Genomic DNA, 19,447 nt, shown 5'->3' with positions numbered 1-19,447 from the left:
AAGAAAAGAAAAGAAAAGAAAAGAAAAGAAAAGAAAAGAAAAGAAAAAAGCAGTTGATGTGAGAGGATGATGGAATTGTTCTTCCTAGAACCTAGAAACATTGTTCTGGAACTCATCCTTCAATACAACACTAAAACAATGCTAGTCAAAGAGCCTTAGCATTCATCACGTCAAGAGCAAGTGTGATCTTTTTTTCCCCAGAACTCTTTCATTTTATGATACTTCTAGAGAATCCTTATCCAGTTTCAACCAAGGTCTGGTCAAAAAATGTTACCTCTACCATGATCTAGGTTCAATCAATTTTACTTTCATTCAGATTTCTAACATTAAAAAAATCAAGTCTTAAATCACAACAAGAGTTTATAGTTATAAGGATAGCTATAATAAAAAAAAAAGAAATTAAGAAGGAAATGAAGTGTTGGTGAAGAGGTAGAAAAATGAGCATCCTCATACATTACTGGTGGAATGGAAAATGGAGAAATCTGGCAGTTCCTCAGAAAGCTACATGCAGAATAACCATCTGACCCAGCAATTTTACTCCTAGGTATATTCCCACAAGAAACGAATGCAGAGACTCAAACGGATACTCATACTTCAATGTTGATTGCATTATTCACAATAGCCAAAAGGAAGAAACAACCCAACTGCTCATCTTGGGTCCATCAAAAGATGAACGGAAAAGCAAAATGCAGTATATGCCTACAATGCAGTATCCTTTAGCCATAAAAAGGAAATTACGACACATGCTAAAACATGGATGCATCTTTTTTTTTTTAAGTTTGTTTGTATTGAGAGAGAAAGCACACACACATGAGTAACCAGGGGAGGGGCAGAGAGAGAGAGAGAGGGAGAGAAAGAATCCCAAGTGGGCTCCTCACTGTCAGCACAGAGCCCGACACAGGGCTCAATCTCATAAACCGTGAGATCAGGACCTGAGCCAAGATGAAGAGTCAGACACTTAACCGACTGAGCCACTCAGGTGCCCCAACATGGATGAATCTTGAAAACATAATGCTAAGTAAAATAAGCCAGCCACAAAAGAACAAATGCTGTATGACCCTACTTACATGAGGTATCTAGAATAAACAAATTCATAGAGACAGAAAGCAGATTAGAGGTAACCAGGAGCTGGGGGAAGGGAGGTATGGGGAGTTATGGTTTAAAGGCTATGGAGTTTTCTGTTTGGGGAGATGGGTAAGTTTGAAAATGAACAGTGGTAATGGTTCTTCAATACCATGAATGTAATTATCGCTAGTGAACTGTACTCTTCAAAATGGTTAAAATGGTAAGTTTCCTGCTACATATATTCTTTACTACAATTCACAAAAATTAATAATGTTATCTATCAAAAGCACTGACCTGTTTTTAGTGACTTACATAACGTGTGAATTACATCTCAGCAAAGCTGTTTGTTGGTTTATTTTTTAAAAATCAAGTCTTATATATGCAACTGCAAAAGGCAATCAGGAAGTGAAGTACTACGGAAGGGATGTGGACTGCAGGTATGTTACCAGAGGCAGATACAATAGCGGAAGTTTCTCCCTTCTTCCCACCAAGCTGCTGTCTCAGCCCCCAGGGAGGAGGCAGCTGCCACCCAGCCTGCTGGCTCCACTCAGAGCAGCACCAGAAGAACCACAGCTGATTTTGCACCTCACCCCCTTTACTTAATTTCCTCCAAAGGGGCAAGGGCTCATCTGATTGGTGACAGACTGGGATATATTAAGCCATGTTTTAAGGGTGACTGTGTGAAAGATAGGTGAGGAGTCATGCATAGAACAACATCAAATGCACTCCTTCCCTTTCTATGCCCAGGTGCAACTAGCATGCTTTGGCTTCAGGTAAGCACACCTGAACATTCAGGGTAGCACACCTGAACATTCAGGGTCTACATCCATCTTGCTGACTCTATTACTTGAGCTCTGCTGGACATATCCGGTCTTCCTCCCCCCATACACCTGAACATGAAGATGCTGGTTCAGTCGCACTTCTGGGCTGCATTTTCCATCCAGTATGCCAGAAGCTCTCTACATATTAGAGGTTAAAGTGTCATTTTCTAAAATAATGAGGTAGGTTTTCATTCTTCACTTAGCTAATATGCTTTTTATGTAGTCTCTATGAGTCAGAACCCCAGTGGCAACCAAGAGTGAGTTACTCTTTGAACCCTTAACAACAGGGATACCTGTTAGGAATTCAAATAATGAAGATTAATGTTAATTGTCCTAAGTGAAATAATGGCAGTGTGGTTACATAGGAGACTGTCAGGTCTCTTATGTGATCACGCGGCATAATTGAGGAGGAAGCAGATGATGTCTACAATTCATTTACAAATGGCTCAGCAAAATAAACACATTAGAGACAGAGCAAGAGATACAAATGGAACAAAATGTTGAGGAATGTAGGTAAAGATACGGTGTTCAGTATACCATTCCCTCAATTTTTGGGTTGTTTTTTGTTTTGTTTTTTTTTTCAAAAATAATATGTAGGGAAAAATACCAAAACAAAAATTCAATGCTTTTGATCAATGACATAGAGTTCTCACCAATATTTAAGAAAACACCAAAAAAATCCAATATGAGCAACTGACATATGTAATACTAATAGACATAATTAATAACTGCCACTGACATAAATTAATAAAACCAGTGGTTGAAATATATATGGAAAACTAACTGCATTTAACAGCCAAAAATTAAAATAAGACACCATTTTAATCCCCAAAACTTGGCAAAACTGACACAGACATTATACCGACATAGGACAGAATATAATACAGGTATCAAAAATATGTTTTCAGATAGTATTTATTGATATAGAAGATAGAATAATATATGAAAAGTAAATTGTACAAAGTAGATTTACAATTAAAAAACACACAGTAAAGTCTAAATAATGATACTATTTTTGAAACCCTTGAAATTATATCAGAAAATGGCTACAGATCGGGATCAATAATCAATCTGACCATAATCTTCTCTTGACAGATCAGTAAATAACCATTAAAAAATTAACAGTACAATAATATCTCCTACAAACTCAAAACAGAGAACCATGCAAATCAGGAAAATAATTGTTATTTTAAAAGGGAATATAGTTTCTCAAAATCATAAATTCACCTCTTTAAACTAGAAGACAGAATATTCATGGACAACTTACACAGAACTATACACTGCAGCAGAGAGGAAAGAGAAGGGAAATAAACATTTCACATAAAGAAAGCTAAGGGGAAAACCAACCTGAGATTTTAGCCATCAGCCCTCTTTTCTCATATGCCATTGAAAAGTCTCAGAAATTCTAACATGTAAATTCTAAGGCAAACTTACCAATGTGTCTCTTGTACTTTTAAAGAGTCTGACCGTTAATTTCTCTCAGTCCAAAGAAATAAAAACAAGTGAATTGAAAATAGACACATCTCACATACAGAATGACTCAAAATAATGTTTGTAGATACTCTGCCCTCAAGGAGGTGAGGCATAACTCCCTACTCCTTAAATGTGGGCTGTGCACGGTGACTTCTTTAAAGTTTATTTATTTTTGACAGAGAGAGAGAAAGAGTATGAGTCGGGAAGGGGGAGAGAGAGAGGGAGAGAGAGAATCCCAAGCTCCAACTCACGAGTGAGATCATGGCCTGAGCTGAAATCAAGAGTCAGATGATTAACCAACTGAGCCACCCAGGTGGCTCAAATCTCTTTAGAGGGAAGATTTATATATGTGAATATGTTTTTGTCTGATTATAAAAAATTACATTGTTCAAATTTCTGACTTCCCATTTCTCATATCACCAAAATTCTGGATAGTTACCCACTCATGGGTTAGAATGGGGCAAATTGCTAAAGCATCTGGCTTCAGTTTTTCAACTGCAAAATGGTGCGAACACCATCTGCTTTAACTAAGGGTCATGAGGACTAATGGGGTTCACATTTGTTAATATGCCTAGCACAGACAGAGAGAAGGCACCTGAAAATGATAATGATAGTATTATTAATACTAACAAAAACAGCTATCAGTATTTGCATTCATATGATGGAGCTGAGTTATAAATTAATCCCAAGCCAGGTGGTGATTTTCTCAGTGACCCAGATAAACAAGAGTCGCTACCACATTTAGGGGGATGAGAACAATAACTAAAGGCGGGAGGGCAGAAAGGAGAGGACAAAATCTGATAGGGGAAGAGGAGGAGGAGGGGGAGGACTTCTTACACAGCGTCACTGCCAAAAACAAGTCTGAAAGCTTTAAGACAAGGTGAAATCTGATCACTTTTTAGCCTTGACTCCACTAGAATAATAAAAAGAAAGAAAGAAAAAAAAATACCCTCTGGTCTTTCTGGCACTCATTTCCCCAAAGTCTCCCAGAACAATCACATTAAGAGCCAAATAAACACCAAATCTGAGCCTCTCCTTGGCCCAGAGGATGCCAAGTTCATGTTTCACTCCCCAAAGTTTTTTGGCATTGGCACATTCAAACCCAGACCTTCATCTTCCTTATTCAAGAAGAGGGGACAGAGGATGGGGATTTTTCCATTAAAAGAACCATGCAGTGTTGAAATACTGTGTACCACACATGTTGTCCACAGTACCTCTAACTCCCCCAATAATCCTAAGACGACACATCCGGATGAGGACCGGAGGCTCAGTGGGGGGAACAATTCACTCCATGTTCTTGCAGACAGTACACAGTGGAGACACTGAACCCAGGTCAGCCTGACTACAAGGATTTCCCTCTTTCCACTATGCCAGACACTTAATGCAAAGACTTCCTGCCAAAATCGATAGAGAAAGGGAACTAAATAAAATAGCTAATTCCTTCAAAACATTTCTCAGCACTGCACTGGAAGTTCTTCTGTGACCTTAGTCAGCCCAAACAATAATCCCACGGACTGTTGTCACTGTCCCAATTCTACAATCGAGAGACCTCAGAGGGCTTACTTGATTCATCCTAATAGTGCACAGGCTGAAACAGAGAAGGGAGGAGGAGCTGAAAGACTGAGGAATGAACAGGAGAGACAGGTATAAGAAACGGGGGTTCCAGGGGGAGGGCAACCACCTCACAAGAGAAACTCAATCCCTGGTGCCCAAGGTCCACAGGCCCTGCTCTAGGAGAGGGAAACTGGACAGGAGATCTCTGAAGGTACTCATAAGTACGGGGCAAGGGTGGGGGGAGGAAGAGAGAGTTGCAAATTTGTAGTAATCAAAAGAGAATGACTCATGGGTGTCACAGTCAATTTTTAAAAAATGGCAGGGATAACTGGACAGCCAATAAATCATTTCTGAGCATTAACCTTTCTGCTTCCTGAGGGTTTCAGACTGTTGTGGGTGGGGACAGAAGCCCCCGAGAACATTCTGATGGGCCAAGAAGTTCTCCATTTGAAATTTACCAAGTCCTTTAACTGTTTTTAATACTTTCATTCCCTCACAGGTGTGAAGCACCTTAGTGTCATCTATCACTTTCATGTATATTCTGTTAAGCATTGTTGTCCAAAATTACCTAATCATATATAACCATCTGGGGCACTTGTTTAACATATAAATTCCCAGACATCCCAGGTGAGATATGCTTAAAACTGGAAGCCCTGAGGAACTGTGCTTTGGAAAAATGATTCAGCTGATTCCTATACTCAGGCTAGTTCGGAAAGACTGCTTTAACAGGATCCTCTCAACAAGTTTTCAAGATAGGTATCCTGATCCCCATGTTAAACATAAGGAGAGTACGGTTCAAAGAAGGAAAGGACACGCCCAAGGTCACACAACTCCTGTCTGGCAGAATGTAGAACCACAAATCACACTGTGACTCCACAGTGGGTATGCATGTCATCTAAATCTGAGCCAGAGTCAGCTTCAAGAAGTCCTCTCCTTGGGGTCTTAACTATGGCATCAGAGACCAGGAAATGGGAGTGTAGACTATCCAGCACCATCAGAAAGAACCAGGGAAGAAGTCAATGCCCTGGGTTGAATAACACTCAAGGAAAAAGAGGACAGCAAGGTTCTCCTCTATGTGTAGTTCTATTTTTGAGTCCCCAAATTTTGCAGGCCAATGGGGTATTTCCAACACCCCCACTATTAGCACTCTTTTAACTAATAGGTCCATTTGGCTAAAATGATGGAAATACTTCTTTCACTACTGCACAAAGGTAGGAAAAAAGCCTGGAGAAAGGTCCTTCCAGAAATAACTTCTGACAATTAATGTCACACCAAAAGAGGAATGCCCCAGATGAGATCTTAAAATCCACACACTGACATCCCCGCTGGTGACTGCAGTGTAACAGTGACTCAATTGTGCCTTCTGGGGGTAAAGTTCACACCAATCCCCAAGAGCCTGCTCCCCCAGACAGGGTTAAGTACCTGAGGTGTGCAAAGGATGAAGAATGATGTGCCTGCGAAACATGTCCTCTACTATCTCCTTTCTGGAAGCCCCTAATGCTGAACTCTTATCAACTCTCTATAAGAAAAGTTCTAAATCATACAAAGTGAGCTAGACAGGAAGAGCACAAGAAAATGGCACTCATAGTCCCAGCTTCTCTTGACTTTGAATAAAAAAGAAAATGGGGACGATTAGCCTTCCCTGAAGGAGCTGACTTTAAGATTCAACACCTGCCTCTCTCTAAATATATAGATATAGATATATATAGATATAGTTTATCTATAGTTATATAGTATATATATATATATGTATCTATATATATTAGTATATATATATAGTATATATATATTTATCTATATATATTCAGTACATATTTACCTATATATATTTAGTATATATAGATTTATCTATATATATTTAGTATATATTTATCTATATATATAGCTTATATAGTATATATATAATATAAATATAATATATACACTATATTATATAGTATATATAATATATAGTGTATATATATGTATATATATATGATATATATATACATATAATATACACACACACACACACACACACAATATATATACATAGTTTATCTGTCCTCGGAGAATGATCCCCTTCCTCACAGATTTGTTGAACATAAATTTTCTAAATTATTTTCAAGGTAAGAAAACCCATCTGCCACCCTGCCCTACTGCCCCTCCGTATGTATCTCCTGAAATCTGAGGCCAGGATGACAATAGACTTGCATACTTTGTGATTTCATGTCCAACCTGTCTCTGTTAAATACACACACACACACACACACACACACACACACACACACACACACACACTGTTAATTACAGCAGGCTGCTACTTTACACTATTTTTTAAATTGTCTCTGCCATGTAGCACATACTTATTTATAATATTCATAATTTACGGAAAAATATTGTGACTTCAACATACAGACCTCTACATTCTGCAGTGATTCAGGTATATTACTATAAAAAACAACACACCCATCTAGTTAAAATCAACTTCCTTGAAAAACCTATCTTTTGCCTCAATTTTAGGGCCTATCCAGTTAAAATCAACTTCCTTGAAAAACAGATCGCTTGCCTTCATTTTAGGAGCCAAAAAAAATATTTTTCTTTTATTCACCATGTAAAAGGCACCTTTAGAAAAACAGTCACATTTCATGACGAACTGTTCATGTCTCCTTCAAATGTGTCCAATTTTAATGAATGGTCTTCACCTTGGATACCAACATTCCAGGCTGCATGGGAACAATGGTGTTTGGGCATGTGCAGTGGACGTGGAAGATGGATTCAAGATGTTTCAAGTATGTAAAATCACATGCAGATGTACAAATAGTACGTCCAGTCAAAGCGAGTTAAGAAAGCAATATATATACAGACACCCGAGAATGGATGAGCGCAAATAAAATCCAACTTGTAATTAACATACCGTGCTGTGACACCTGTTGCCTTCCACGATAAGAAGTCTGGGAGATCAAAGAAATGTCCCGCCTTATCCCAGCAAGTCTCTCTTAAGTTCTGCCAAATTAAATACATATTAGAATCAATTATGGGCTTTTTTTCTACCCCTCCCCTCTTTCAATAATGTTTCAAATTTTTCAAAACAAAAGCATAGCCAACAATGTCCAAGAAAACATCTGTTCAGGGGCTGGGGGCCAGGGGGCAGGGATGGTAGAAAAGTAGTACCTATAGAGGAAAGAAAAATTGGCAATTATTGATCCTTCCCCAAATGGCCATCATCTCCCTTTTATCCCCTTGGCCAACCCAGAGGGAGAAGATGCACACTCTGTGGGGGAATGCAATCTATCTTCCTCGTGAAGGGCCACAGGATACACTTCAAGGCATCCAGTAAGATTTCAAAGCTGAACAGTTTTAAGTTGGGAAGAAAACCACCCTAAGAAACTACCCCATGGAAGAGAATGTGTCCTGCCATGTAAAATTCTCCCCACACCAACAGGTTCCAAAGGCAATAAGAAAGTTGGTACCTGCCTTCAAAGAACTTCCAGTCTAAGCCAATGAGAATGGCACAGGACCAAGGTATTCTTACAAGATACCCAAACATTTGTTTCTTCCAGTCTCTTCCGCAGTGCCAATGTGGTCAGAATTTTTCTTGCCACTGGGCTTTTTCTTTCCTCTGCCACCTCCGTCTGGAATTCCTCAACTACCCCCCTGTGGCTTCCCAGGACCCAAGTCGCCTGCCCTTTGGTTAACCCTATCCACCCTTCCTCGGAGAAGCCTTCCAGGATCTCCTACTCAGGGTGGGTCTGACTCTCCTACAACCCATACCATCCCACAATTATTTGCGTGCTATCTTTCTTTCCCACCAGATTATAAGCTCTACAATGTCAAAGAGCCTAGTCCCTTTCATGCACTATGATATATCCCACAACCTTCTCCTCTCCTCCCCCTACCTAGGACTGGACAGTTAGCTGTGAGGTAGAAACCACCTGCTTCCAATCTGCTTATTACACACTTAACTGGACCAGGGATGGACATGTGACCTAATCAGATTCCTTCTGACATGTGAGCCACAGACATGTGAGCCAATCAGATTCCTTCTCCCATGAATTTAGACTAAGGATCCAAATGGAGTCATTTCACTTCTGCCTATGAATAGAACTGAAGGGGAGATAAACTTGGAAACTCGAAGTGGCCCTTTTCTGCCAAGTACCTAGAGAAGCAGAACTTCACAAAGAGAAGAGTAAAGCAGACAGAAGCGGTAGCAAGAAAGGTTTCCTACCATCTAGGCAACTCTCCAAGTCCTGGTTTCAATTATTTCCTTCCCAAGTGGCTACAACTAAAAGGAATGTATCATAAGTATACAGGGCTCTTGGGGGAACCAGGGGGCCATGATGAAGAAGTTCCCAAAGAGACGTATTCCACTGTCCGCTAGAGGGTGACACACAGTGGACACTCAATAAATATTTGTTGAACAACTAGACAAACTGCTCATTTTTACCTTCGAATCTCTCTCATGTGAGTAATGCTTCAGAGTTTAGAAGTGGATTCCGCGTGCGTTATCTCCTTAGAATGAGGGAAAGTTCTGAGTATTATTACGACTACTTTACAGACATATTACTGGCCTTTATCTACCTTTGCCCTCAAATTCTCTGAGTTCCTACTTCCTCCTTCCCTATCACTACTATATGGACTATCTGTGCACAACAGAGAAACTGAGTATAATCCCAGGTACAGGGTCCCATTAAAATGACAGTAACATCAAAAGGGTTCAGATGTAAATGGCAGCATGAAGCCAATTTCCTATTACTGTTGTTGTTTATTTGTTTTAAATTCCAAAGCACTGGGGTGAAAGCTTACATTTAGGAAGGGCTAAGCTCTTTGAACGCCCATACACGTTAACGGTAAACAAAGTGAAACTTAAAGCTGACCGAATGTGCCTAACACTGCTGTGCCTTAGTAGTATCTTCATACCCTGATAGGTCACAGTCAGAAAATGGTAGTCTGAAACTGTGTGAGTCAAACGACTTGGATGCCTTCGGGGCAGTCCCCAAAATCTCTTTCCATGTGCTTTGTGGTTTCAGTGATCAGTTTCTAGGGAGAAAGAGAAAACGCAGCCTCCTTCTATGGGCTCCAGAAATCCAAGGCCAGTCACCAGAAATGAACCACTAAACCACGGCAGCAACACCCAGTGCTTCAAGCCAAAGCCGAACAATGTTCCTAAACTCCAAAAACAACTGCTTCTGTTAGATCTCATATAGGGTCATTAAAGACTCTGCACAATGAGAGCTTTCAGCCTGGAGCCACAGGGACATCCACTGTGGACAATGGGACCCAAGCAAATGTCTCCAAGAGAACTTGAAGCTTCTTGCCAAAAAAAGAGACACGCTGCAGGCAGGAGGCATGAGGCAGCCAGGGAACACCATTTCTTCTTGAAACCATGCCAGCTTCATCTACCAAAGCCACATACCCCAGTCCAACCTCTCTCTATAGGATGAGAAGCCAGAAGCATCTAATTAGAGGTATGAGGTATCCTTAAGAATAGGCATGGTCTTGGAGGAACAGAGACCAGCAGTCCCCGCTTCCTCTACAAAAGCAGTCTGGAGATTAGCCAGAAAACAGAAGGCAAGGGCACCTGGGTGGCTCAGTCGGTTAAGGGTCCAACTCTTGATTTCGGCTCAGGGCACCATCTCACAGTTGGTGAGATGGAGCCCAGCGTTGGGCTCTGTGCTGACAGGGCGGAGCCTGCTTGAGATTCTCTGCCTCTCTCTCTCTCTCTCTCTCTCTCAAAATAAATAAATGTAAACATCAACAACAACAACAACAACAACAACAACCACAAAAAGAAGAGGGCAGAGTTTGCCAGGATGAGAGGGAATGTCGCCTAAAGCCTGATCTCTTACTTTGAGATGCTGGCAGACTATCTGTGACGATCTCATGCTGTTTTTATGTTGAGCTACATGATTCACAAGTGCTTTGTCATCAAATGCCAGATGGGCCAAGAGCATGTAGCCCCATGGATGGATTTTTAATCCAGTTCTGTGGGAAAATCTCTCTTTCCATCCCACTCTCCCGTACATGGTCCCAGCTGAGGGCCTCAATCTTCCTGAATTACTTCTATTTTTGTAACCATTGGGCCTGCATGAAGACACCGTGATTGCACTCCTATATTTGTCCACAGCTCACAAACAGCCCCCGCATGCCTCATCTCATGTGATTCTCAGGGCGGTTCAGAGGTGTGTAGGCGAATATACGGCAGTCTCATACTAAGGATGTACAAACAGTTTCAGACAGGGCTTACGCCAAAGTGACATGGGACTTGTAGCTCTGAACTGAGTGCTCCTTTCTTCTCCTATGTCACAGTCACCACTCTGAGGCTCCCAGACCCATCAGAGATGTGGGGTTTGGCCTTTGGGGAGATTCATAATGGAAGCTACAGCCATTCTTTACAGAAGAAAAAAACAAAAGCCCTTTCCAACACATTTCTGTACACAATTTAAAATTTTTCAAGGGTGCCTGGGTGGCTCAATCAGTTAAGCAACTGACTTCGGCTCAGGTCATGATCTCCCAGTTCAGGAGTTCAAGCCCCACATCAGGCTTTGCGCCATCAGCAGATAGATCCTCTGTGCCCCCAACTCTCTGCCCCTCCCCCCCCCCCCGCGCCTCTCTCTCTCTCCCTCTCTCTCAAAAATAAACATTAAAAAAATAAAAATTTTCAGAGAGGTCACTTCCAATCCCAAGCAGCTCACTTAACTTCCTAATAACACCTTCCACGCACAGATGGTGTACCAGAAACAGAGCACAGAGCAGGCCCTCAACACACACCAACTTCAGCCCTATCTCATCATGTGACAGCTGAAGCCAGTTCACACTCAAAGCTCTCTGTGCGGAACGAGTTCAGCCTATCCTCCAGTTACCAAGCAACTAACAAAAACGAGTCTTTTCAAGAAAGAAAAGAAATCAGCTGTGATCTGGGGTACAGGACTCAGCCCTAAAGGCTTCTGTGTTCCAATAACGATCGTTTTGAGCTCAGCAATCCCCCAGGCTTGAAAGCAACCAAAGAGAACAACTTTTTCCTTTTTTTAATCACCCATAACTTCATGAAACCACAGCATTTCTTGGGGGGGGGGGAAGTTACAACTCAATGCGCACACAGTGGCGGGGCTCAGCAGAGGGTGGAGGCAGAGCTGTACATCCAAGATTCAGAGCCAGGCAGCGGCCGCCCTGACAGCCTCAGGGCATAGAGATGGGAATTTCTCCCATGCCCTCTCTCTGTCATGTCCAGGGAGGCAGCGAGGTATCCCCTGGATGCTCGATGTTGAAAGAACTAATAGGGGACATAAACCAGGTCCCTCAGCGTATGTCAGGAGACATCAGGGCCTAGAAGTGGCATGAGAAGGTAGAGATGAGCAACTCAAAAGTATTTTGTTGTTAATTCCACAAGGATTCTGTCTAGGCTATCTGCTGTGTGCAGTGGAAAAAAAAACAAAAAAACAAAAAGAGAGATTCCCCTTTTTATGATAAAGTTATGAGGCTGACTCACCAAACCTGGGTATCAGGCTCATTACATTATTGTCATACATCATCTTATTAATTACCTTTTCCATTGCGCACATCTTCCTCTAGCTCTGCTCTAATTTTCTTTTGAAAGGTCTTGATTTGAAATTTCTTTATACCTTCTGAAGATTCCCCACCCAGCAAATGATCCTTCCTGAAGAGCCCAAGCACTCATGATGTTGTTTTCTAGCATAACTACCCATGAGAAAGCAACATCTTATCCTCCTTCTACCTTCACGACTCCAAATTAGGGCACAGGCTGATAGGCCAGAGAAGAAAGAGAAAACGTAATCCCCAGTGTCATTCTTAAGAGAAAAGTGATGCTGAAAACATGGAGTGGGTCATAATCCCCAACCAGAAACCTCCCAGAATGAATGAAACAATTGTGTGTTTGAACCTCCCGTCCACAAAGAAAAAGACCAAACACCGGACCTATTTCAAGTCAGACAGGCAGATACGCTGAGATGTTTGTGCTACTAGAGGCATCTTGCTAAAAACTGAAAACTTACCATTACATTCCCTTGTTTAAAATGGCCCGACAGCTCCTCCTGGCCTCGAATCACACTGAATTCCTTGGCATGGCTCTCAGGACACTCAACACCCTGGCTCCAACCTGGCCATTATGATGATGAATCCTTCTGGGCTCATCTCCTAGCATGCTCCACCCGGTACTCACCTCATTGCCTTCACTTTGCCCAAATGCATCATGCTCCTCTCCATTTCCAGGCCTCTACTTTGATTGACTTCCCCACCTTCTCCCACAACCAAATTTCTACTTTTGATCCATATGCAACTCAAATGTCACCCTTTCAGCGAATCCCTCCAGTCCCTCATCGTAGCCCAATTATATATACACATGCCTAAATCCACCTCAAAATGACAAACTCTCGGAGGGCAAAAGCCAGCTCATACATGGAAAAAAAAAAATGCAAAAAGTTTCAGAAGGTATAAAGAAATTTCAAATCAAGACCTTTCAAAAGAAAATTAGAGCAGAGCTACAGGAAGATGTGCACAACGGAAAAGGTAATTAATAAGATGATGTATGACAATAATGTAATGAGCCTGATACTCAGGTTTGGTGAGTCAGCCTCATAACTTTATCATAATATTTTGTGTGTGGCCATATATTTGCCTCTAATGAGTAATCACAGACATGGTTCAGAGAAGGGAAAAGGCTTTGGGGTTAGGGTTGCCAGAAAAGCTTCATGGGGAAGAGATTTGAGGGGAAGCCTAGAGGTCAAGTAGAATAAGTATCTGTGCCACTACTGAGAACGAAACCCAAGGAACAAAAGTCTGAATTGGCCGGACTGTCCCCATTAGAGAAGGATTTATTTAACTGTACCATCATAGAATTTACTTGTGAAACGAAATAAATCCATTGTATAATTTCAACTATTTCATTCTTAAGAACTAGATTTATATGCATCCTCCCCCACCATCTGTCCTAAGGCTCAACTACTGTACAAAAAGGCAAACTTAACAACCCACACTAGTGTTGATTTCCCAACCATTAAAAAACATGCTCATTTTCATGAAAACTGATCATATTTAGTAAAGCTGACTTTGCCAGGGATGTGACACCACCACACGCATTAGGAAGACAAGGCTGTGGAATATGGGCTCTGAGAACATCAGGCAGACCTGAGTGTGATTATTGGCCTTGCCACTTCCCAGCTGTGTAGCTTTAGGCAAATTAATTCTCTAAGTCCCAGTTTCCACAAGAGCCGTATTACTAGCATCTATCTCCAAACATGTTGTGAGAAACAAATGAAATAACGTAGAGTGCCTGAGAAGTCAACAAGTTTCATTCCAATTACTGCCACAGAGTTCCATGTTTTTCAAAGCACTTTGACATGCATGATCTCATCTGCTCTGTATAATTCTGCAGGGCAGGGAGGGCAAGAAATTATCAACCTCACCTTGAAAGTTGAGAAACTAAAACCCAGGAAGGGAGCACACTGTCCTAAGGTCACACACAGATAAGTGTAAGACAAACTAAAATGGAGATCTCTAATGACCAGCCCAGTGCTAGTTCAGGTGCCCACCTCCCTAAAGCATTAATAAAACGCAAAAGCACCAGGAGGAGAGATGCTACGGTGATAGAGAACACAATTCCTTGTGGGTGGTACTGTCTACAGGAGGGAGCAAAGGAGGGAGTCCTAATATGAAGAGAAGGCTTTGGAATGGGTAAGAAGGTGTTGGAACAGACATGAAAGAAAGCAGAAGATCTGGACAAGTGAAGAGGTGAGGAGGCCTTAACTAATACCTCATTCTAGATCCTTTCATGACCTTCTCATTGCTTTTCCATCTTGAGTACCTTTTCCTTAGTTGCCCTTTAAGTGTGGACACTCCCCAGAGTTCCTCCCTCACTCAAATGCTCTTCTTACTACTCACATGCTGCCTGGGCAATCTCAATTACTCCTACCATTCCAACTAACTTACAAATTGAATGACTGATTTGCCAAATCTCAAACCCCATGCTCTCCTCTGAGACATGCCTTCTGGATGTTCCATTGCACCTCTAATGCAACATGTGCAAGAAAGAATCTGTTATTTTTCCCAAAATGTTTTCCTGCCCCTTGATTTCTTTGTCAGCTGATACACTTACCCAAATGGTCATCTTCCACTTCTCCTTCTCTCTCATTGCATACATCCAATCATCCATATCATTTAAACTCCCAATTAATTCATGATGAGGTCTCCACCTCTTATTAGTATTAGGGTTCTCCAGACAAAGAGAACCAAAAGGATATATTTATTTATTTATACACACACACACACCCCAACCAAAAGGAACAAAAAAAAAAAAGGAACATCATTCATTCAAAATAACGTTTTACCAAATGTCTGGGCACTTTGATGCCCAGTCAAGTGGACACATAAAATTAACCATCAGACTACCTCGTATCATCATTATCCTTTTTCAGTCCATCACATTCCATTGCCCAGATTACTGCTATCATACCTATGGCATACTCTAGAAGTTGCCACAATTCTTCCCTTCCCTGTATGAATGCCCTTTGCAATATAGCCCTGCAGCTCTTCTCATCACAAGGTGAATCTCTTTCTACACCACTTCACTTGGTCTTGCCTTACAATTTGCTTTGACCACTGGAATGGAGCAAAGGTGCCACTGGGCTACTTTTGAACATGGGCTTCAAAACACCTTGCTTTTGTCTTCTTGGAATATAGTGCTGCCAGGTGAGGCAGCTCAGCCCGGCCTGCTGGACAATGAGAGAACACAAGGACATTTGGCCAAACATTATTTTGAGTGTATCTGAGAGGGTGTTTCTGGATGAAATTAACATTGGAACCGGTCAACTGAGTAAAGCAGATTGCCCTCCCCAATGTGGCCTCATCCACTCAGTTGAAGACCTCAGTAGATCAAAAAGGCTGAGTAAGAGGGAACTTCTCCTACTTGAACCACCTGTGCTAAGGCTCCAGCCATGCTGAAGAGCTGAGCAAAGCCAAGATCAGGAAACCCTACCCCGGAAATCTACTCTACTCTTGAATCAAGAGTGGAGACCAGAAAAATCATTTATCTTAGCTCATCCCAAATCAGCAACCTGCATAATTATGGAGTAAATAAATGGTTAGTTTTATCCTCCATTAAATTTTGAGGTGGTTTGTTTCCACCCTAATGCTTTCAAATCCTACCCCCTTTCAATTCCACCACCTACACAGCCAATTAGAATACAATAGTCTATGTACGGGGCACCTGGGTGACTCAGTCAGTTGAGCATCCAACTTTTGATTTCAGCTCAGGTCATGACCTCAGGGTTGTGGGATTGAGCCCCACACCCGGCTCCGTGCTAAGCATGGAGCCTGCTTATGACTCTCTCTCTCTTTCATGGGGCACCTGGGTGGCTCAGTTGGCTAAGCATCAGACTTCGGCTCAGGTCATGAATTGCAGTGAGTTCGAGCCCCATGTCAGGCTCTGTGCTGATAGCTTGGAGCCTGGAGCCTGCTTCAGGTTCTGTGTCTCCCTTTCTCCCTGATTCTCCCTGCCTCATGCTGTCTCTCTCTTTCAAAAATAAATAAACATTAAAAAAAAAAATTCTCTTTCTCCCTCTGTCCCTCTCCCCCACTCATGCTCTCTGTAAAATAAAAATTAAAAAAAAAAATAGCCTATTTAACATGTACATTTAACTATATAAATAACTCATTCATCCATTCATTCAATAAGTATTTATATGGTATCCTCTACATGTCAAGTACTGTGCCCAATGCTAGGAAAGGAACAAACAATAAGAGCTACCACCGACAGGGAGCTTTCAATCTAATATACTTGTGTCCTTCAAAGTTTTCTACTACCTTTGGAGTTAAAAATAAATTCATTAACATGGCATATACAATCCACGTCTTACCAGCTTCATCTCTGATCACTCTGAGATACTATATTAGAATCACCCACATATTATGTGCTTTTTCTTACCATTATATCTTCATTCATAGTGTAGCCTATCTGGAATACCCACCCCTCTTCAACCTGGCCAACATGGACTCATCATTTAGGACTCAACGCAGATAGTATCCACTCCACAAAATCTTCTGATTCCCCGAAGCTGAGTAAGGTGCTCCCAGGCTATGCCCTCTTAGTACCCTGTGAATATGCCTATCATGGCTCTTCCCATCCTATCCATTCATGTGTTTGTCTCCCTCACTACACTGAAAGCTCTAAGGGGGAAGGGAGGGGGACTATGTTTTTTTCAATCTCTCTATTCCTAGGTCCTAGGATAGTATCTGATACATAGATGATGAATAATGTTAGCAGAATGGATGAAAAAATAAATGAGCAGAGATGTACAAACTAAATAGGAGTTTGTGGAAATGGGAATAAGGAATGAATGGATAAATGAATGAGGTTGTGAATAAGAACTGTCCCAGTTTCTCTTTCCTCATTCAAGTTAATGGCTTTTCACCATCTGACTTAGGAGCAGAGACATTCTAGCCAAGCCAGAATGCCAGGAACATAAATTTCTCTTCTTGGGGTTAGCAGGTCTTTGGAGAAGTTTCATTTTAATTGGAAAATGGATTCATTCACTTCCTGGCTTGGACTCCTGGGTCAGTGCAACACCATGTTGAATGGCTGCCAAGCACCATTGGAAAGGGGGCTGAGACCGGAACAGCACTCCGTCAAAAGTCCAGTGCACCAGGACACCTGAGGACAAGCTGGTAACAGGTCCAGGCTGGCTGACAGGAATGCCCCCTCCTCTTTCTTCCCCAAATTTCCTTCAACCCAAACTTTACCTATCCCCAAACCATAAAGGGCAGTGTGCTTTACCATTCCATTTGGCATTTCTTTGGGCTTTATTTGGTCATATATATCCTTCCTGTTACAGAGTGCCACTGTCATTTCCTACAGGGCACAGACGAGGTCCACAACAGAGAAATCCCTTCACAATTCAACTAGTAGAAAAAGAGCACAACTTCATAGCCTCTTTCTTATAGTGGATGCTGAATAGCTCAACACCACAGAAAACATCCCTTCCAAAGAACATCTCTTGCATCTTTGGTGAAGGGTTGTTGGAGAGGGCCCTGAACACTCTCTGATTTTTGTGACCCGGCTCCAGCTCCCTCTTTAGCCTCACCTCTCAACACCTTCACCTCTCAGCACCCTCACCACCCCTGATTCTCCAAATGGACTGATGCATTGGCAGTTCTAAAAATTGCAATATGCTGTTCTACACGGAGGTGCCCCTGAACATTCTGCTGCCTCTTCCCACAAGCCAGACAGCAGGGGTGCAGATCCTGGCTCTAATACTTCATAGCCATGGGGCTTTGGGAAAGCTAAATACTCTTCACTTCCACTCCCTTGTCCCATAATAATTAGAGTGAACAGTAACACCACCTCCACCATAAAGTTGATGAGGGAACAAATGAGCCAATGTCTGTGAAGTGTTTAAAGCATCTGGCACATAGTAAGTACTTCCTAAATGACTGTTCTCATTATTAGAATGTCAACAGCACGACCCGTATCCATCTTCAGTAAGGAGCAGGAACTTCAGGGACTGACACATCTTGGTTCAAACTTTGGTTCTTCTACCAAAACTTGTGTTACTTCTGGCCAAGAGTCACCTAATATCTATGGGTCTCATGTTCATCTACAGCAATGTTTAACTCTAGTACTGTCAGTAGGATTCAACTCAGTGAGTTTATACATATTAATGTGCTCATCCTGGCACATCCCCAGTAACTATTTGTTTCTTCTACATTCCTTACTCTTCTCAAATTATGTGGGAGCCTGTCTCTCCAACAAGACTATTTGCTCCTTTAAGGGGAGGCCCATTGTTTACTCAGCTGTATCCCTACAGTGCACATGAAATAATTATTTCTCAAATGAAGTATTTATTGGCCATGCTACAATCTGTCCATCAGCCCTGGTTTGTGGTCAGGTGTGCTAGGACCCTGCATGAAAAGTCAGGCATATGCTGGATCCGATCCTCACATTGATTATTGAGTAGGTGAAGCAAAGGGTCTGCATGTGAACCCTCAGCAGGTGTATAAATAGTATAGAATAATTCAAGTTTGACAATGCCTGTTACAAACTAAGGATGCTGCATAGTCATGATAGAAAGAGACGGCTGTGGGCAAGCAGCCAAGGGAAAGGTGTTATGTGGGAGGAGTGTCTGACCTCAGTATGGAGGGAAGGCAAAGATCACGGGAGATGGGGGAGGACGGTGGTCCAGCCAGCACAACTGGCTGAGAAAAGTTCAGGAGAAGGATCAGCTATATATATCCCTGGCCACGGAAAAGGAATCCTGAGAAGTTTAGCCTGAGTGATGTATGTTGAAGTACAGTAAAAAGAAATCTGAATTTGTATTACACACTCAGGTCAGGGAAGAATGGGAGCTACCATCAGCCCTGGGTGGGGGTGGTTTGTGAATACAGTTTTAGAAAGGTTAGGACAGAACGCCACGTGGGAAGTCTGGAGGAGAGAGGAGACAGGAGGACCACTTTGCCATGTCTGAGACAGAGCAGGAGAAAGCACAAGAGAAGGAAGGAAGGAAGGAAGGAAGGAAGGAAGGAAGGAAGGAAGGAAGGAAGGGAGG

General features: G+C 41.9%; 1 protein-coding gene across 11 annotated transcripts in view; it reads right to left on the bottom strand.

Annotated features, from left to right (window-relative positions):
- The window catches only part of FGGY (FGGY carbohydrate kinase domain containing), a 427,457-nt gene that overhangs the window by 344,371 nt on the left and 63,639 nt on the right, over positions 1 to 19,447 (bottom strand). For all 11 annotated transcript variants that reach the window (XM_040470413.1, XM_040470412.1, XM_040470410.1 and 8 more), the window contains one exon: positions 7,810 to 7,898. In XM_040470413.1, coding sequence (XP_040326347.1) covers positions 7,810 to 7,898 — 89 coding nt within the window. The remainder of the gene's footprint in view (positions 1 to 7,809; positions 7,899 to 19,447) is intronic.

The sequence above is a fragment of the Herpailurus yagouaroundi genome, unplaced genomic scaffold (genome assembly GCF_014898765.1).
Source record: "Herpailurus yagouaroundi ecotype Mexico unplaced genomic scaffold, PumYag 77, whole genome shotgun sequence".
In the NCBI taxonomy this organism is placed as follows: Eukaryota; Metazoa; Chordata; class Mammalia; order Carnivora; family Felidae; genus Herpailurus; species Herpailurus yagouaroundi.
This window is presented reverse-complemented; position numbering and strand designations above follow the sequence as displayed.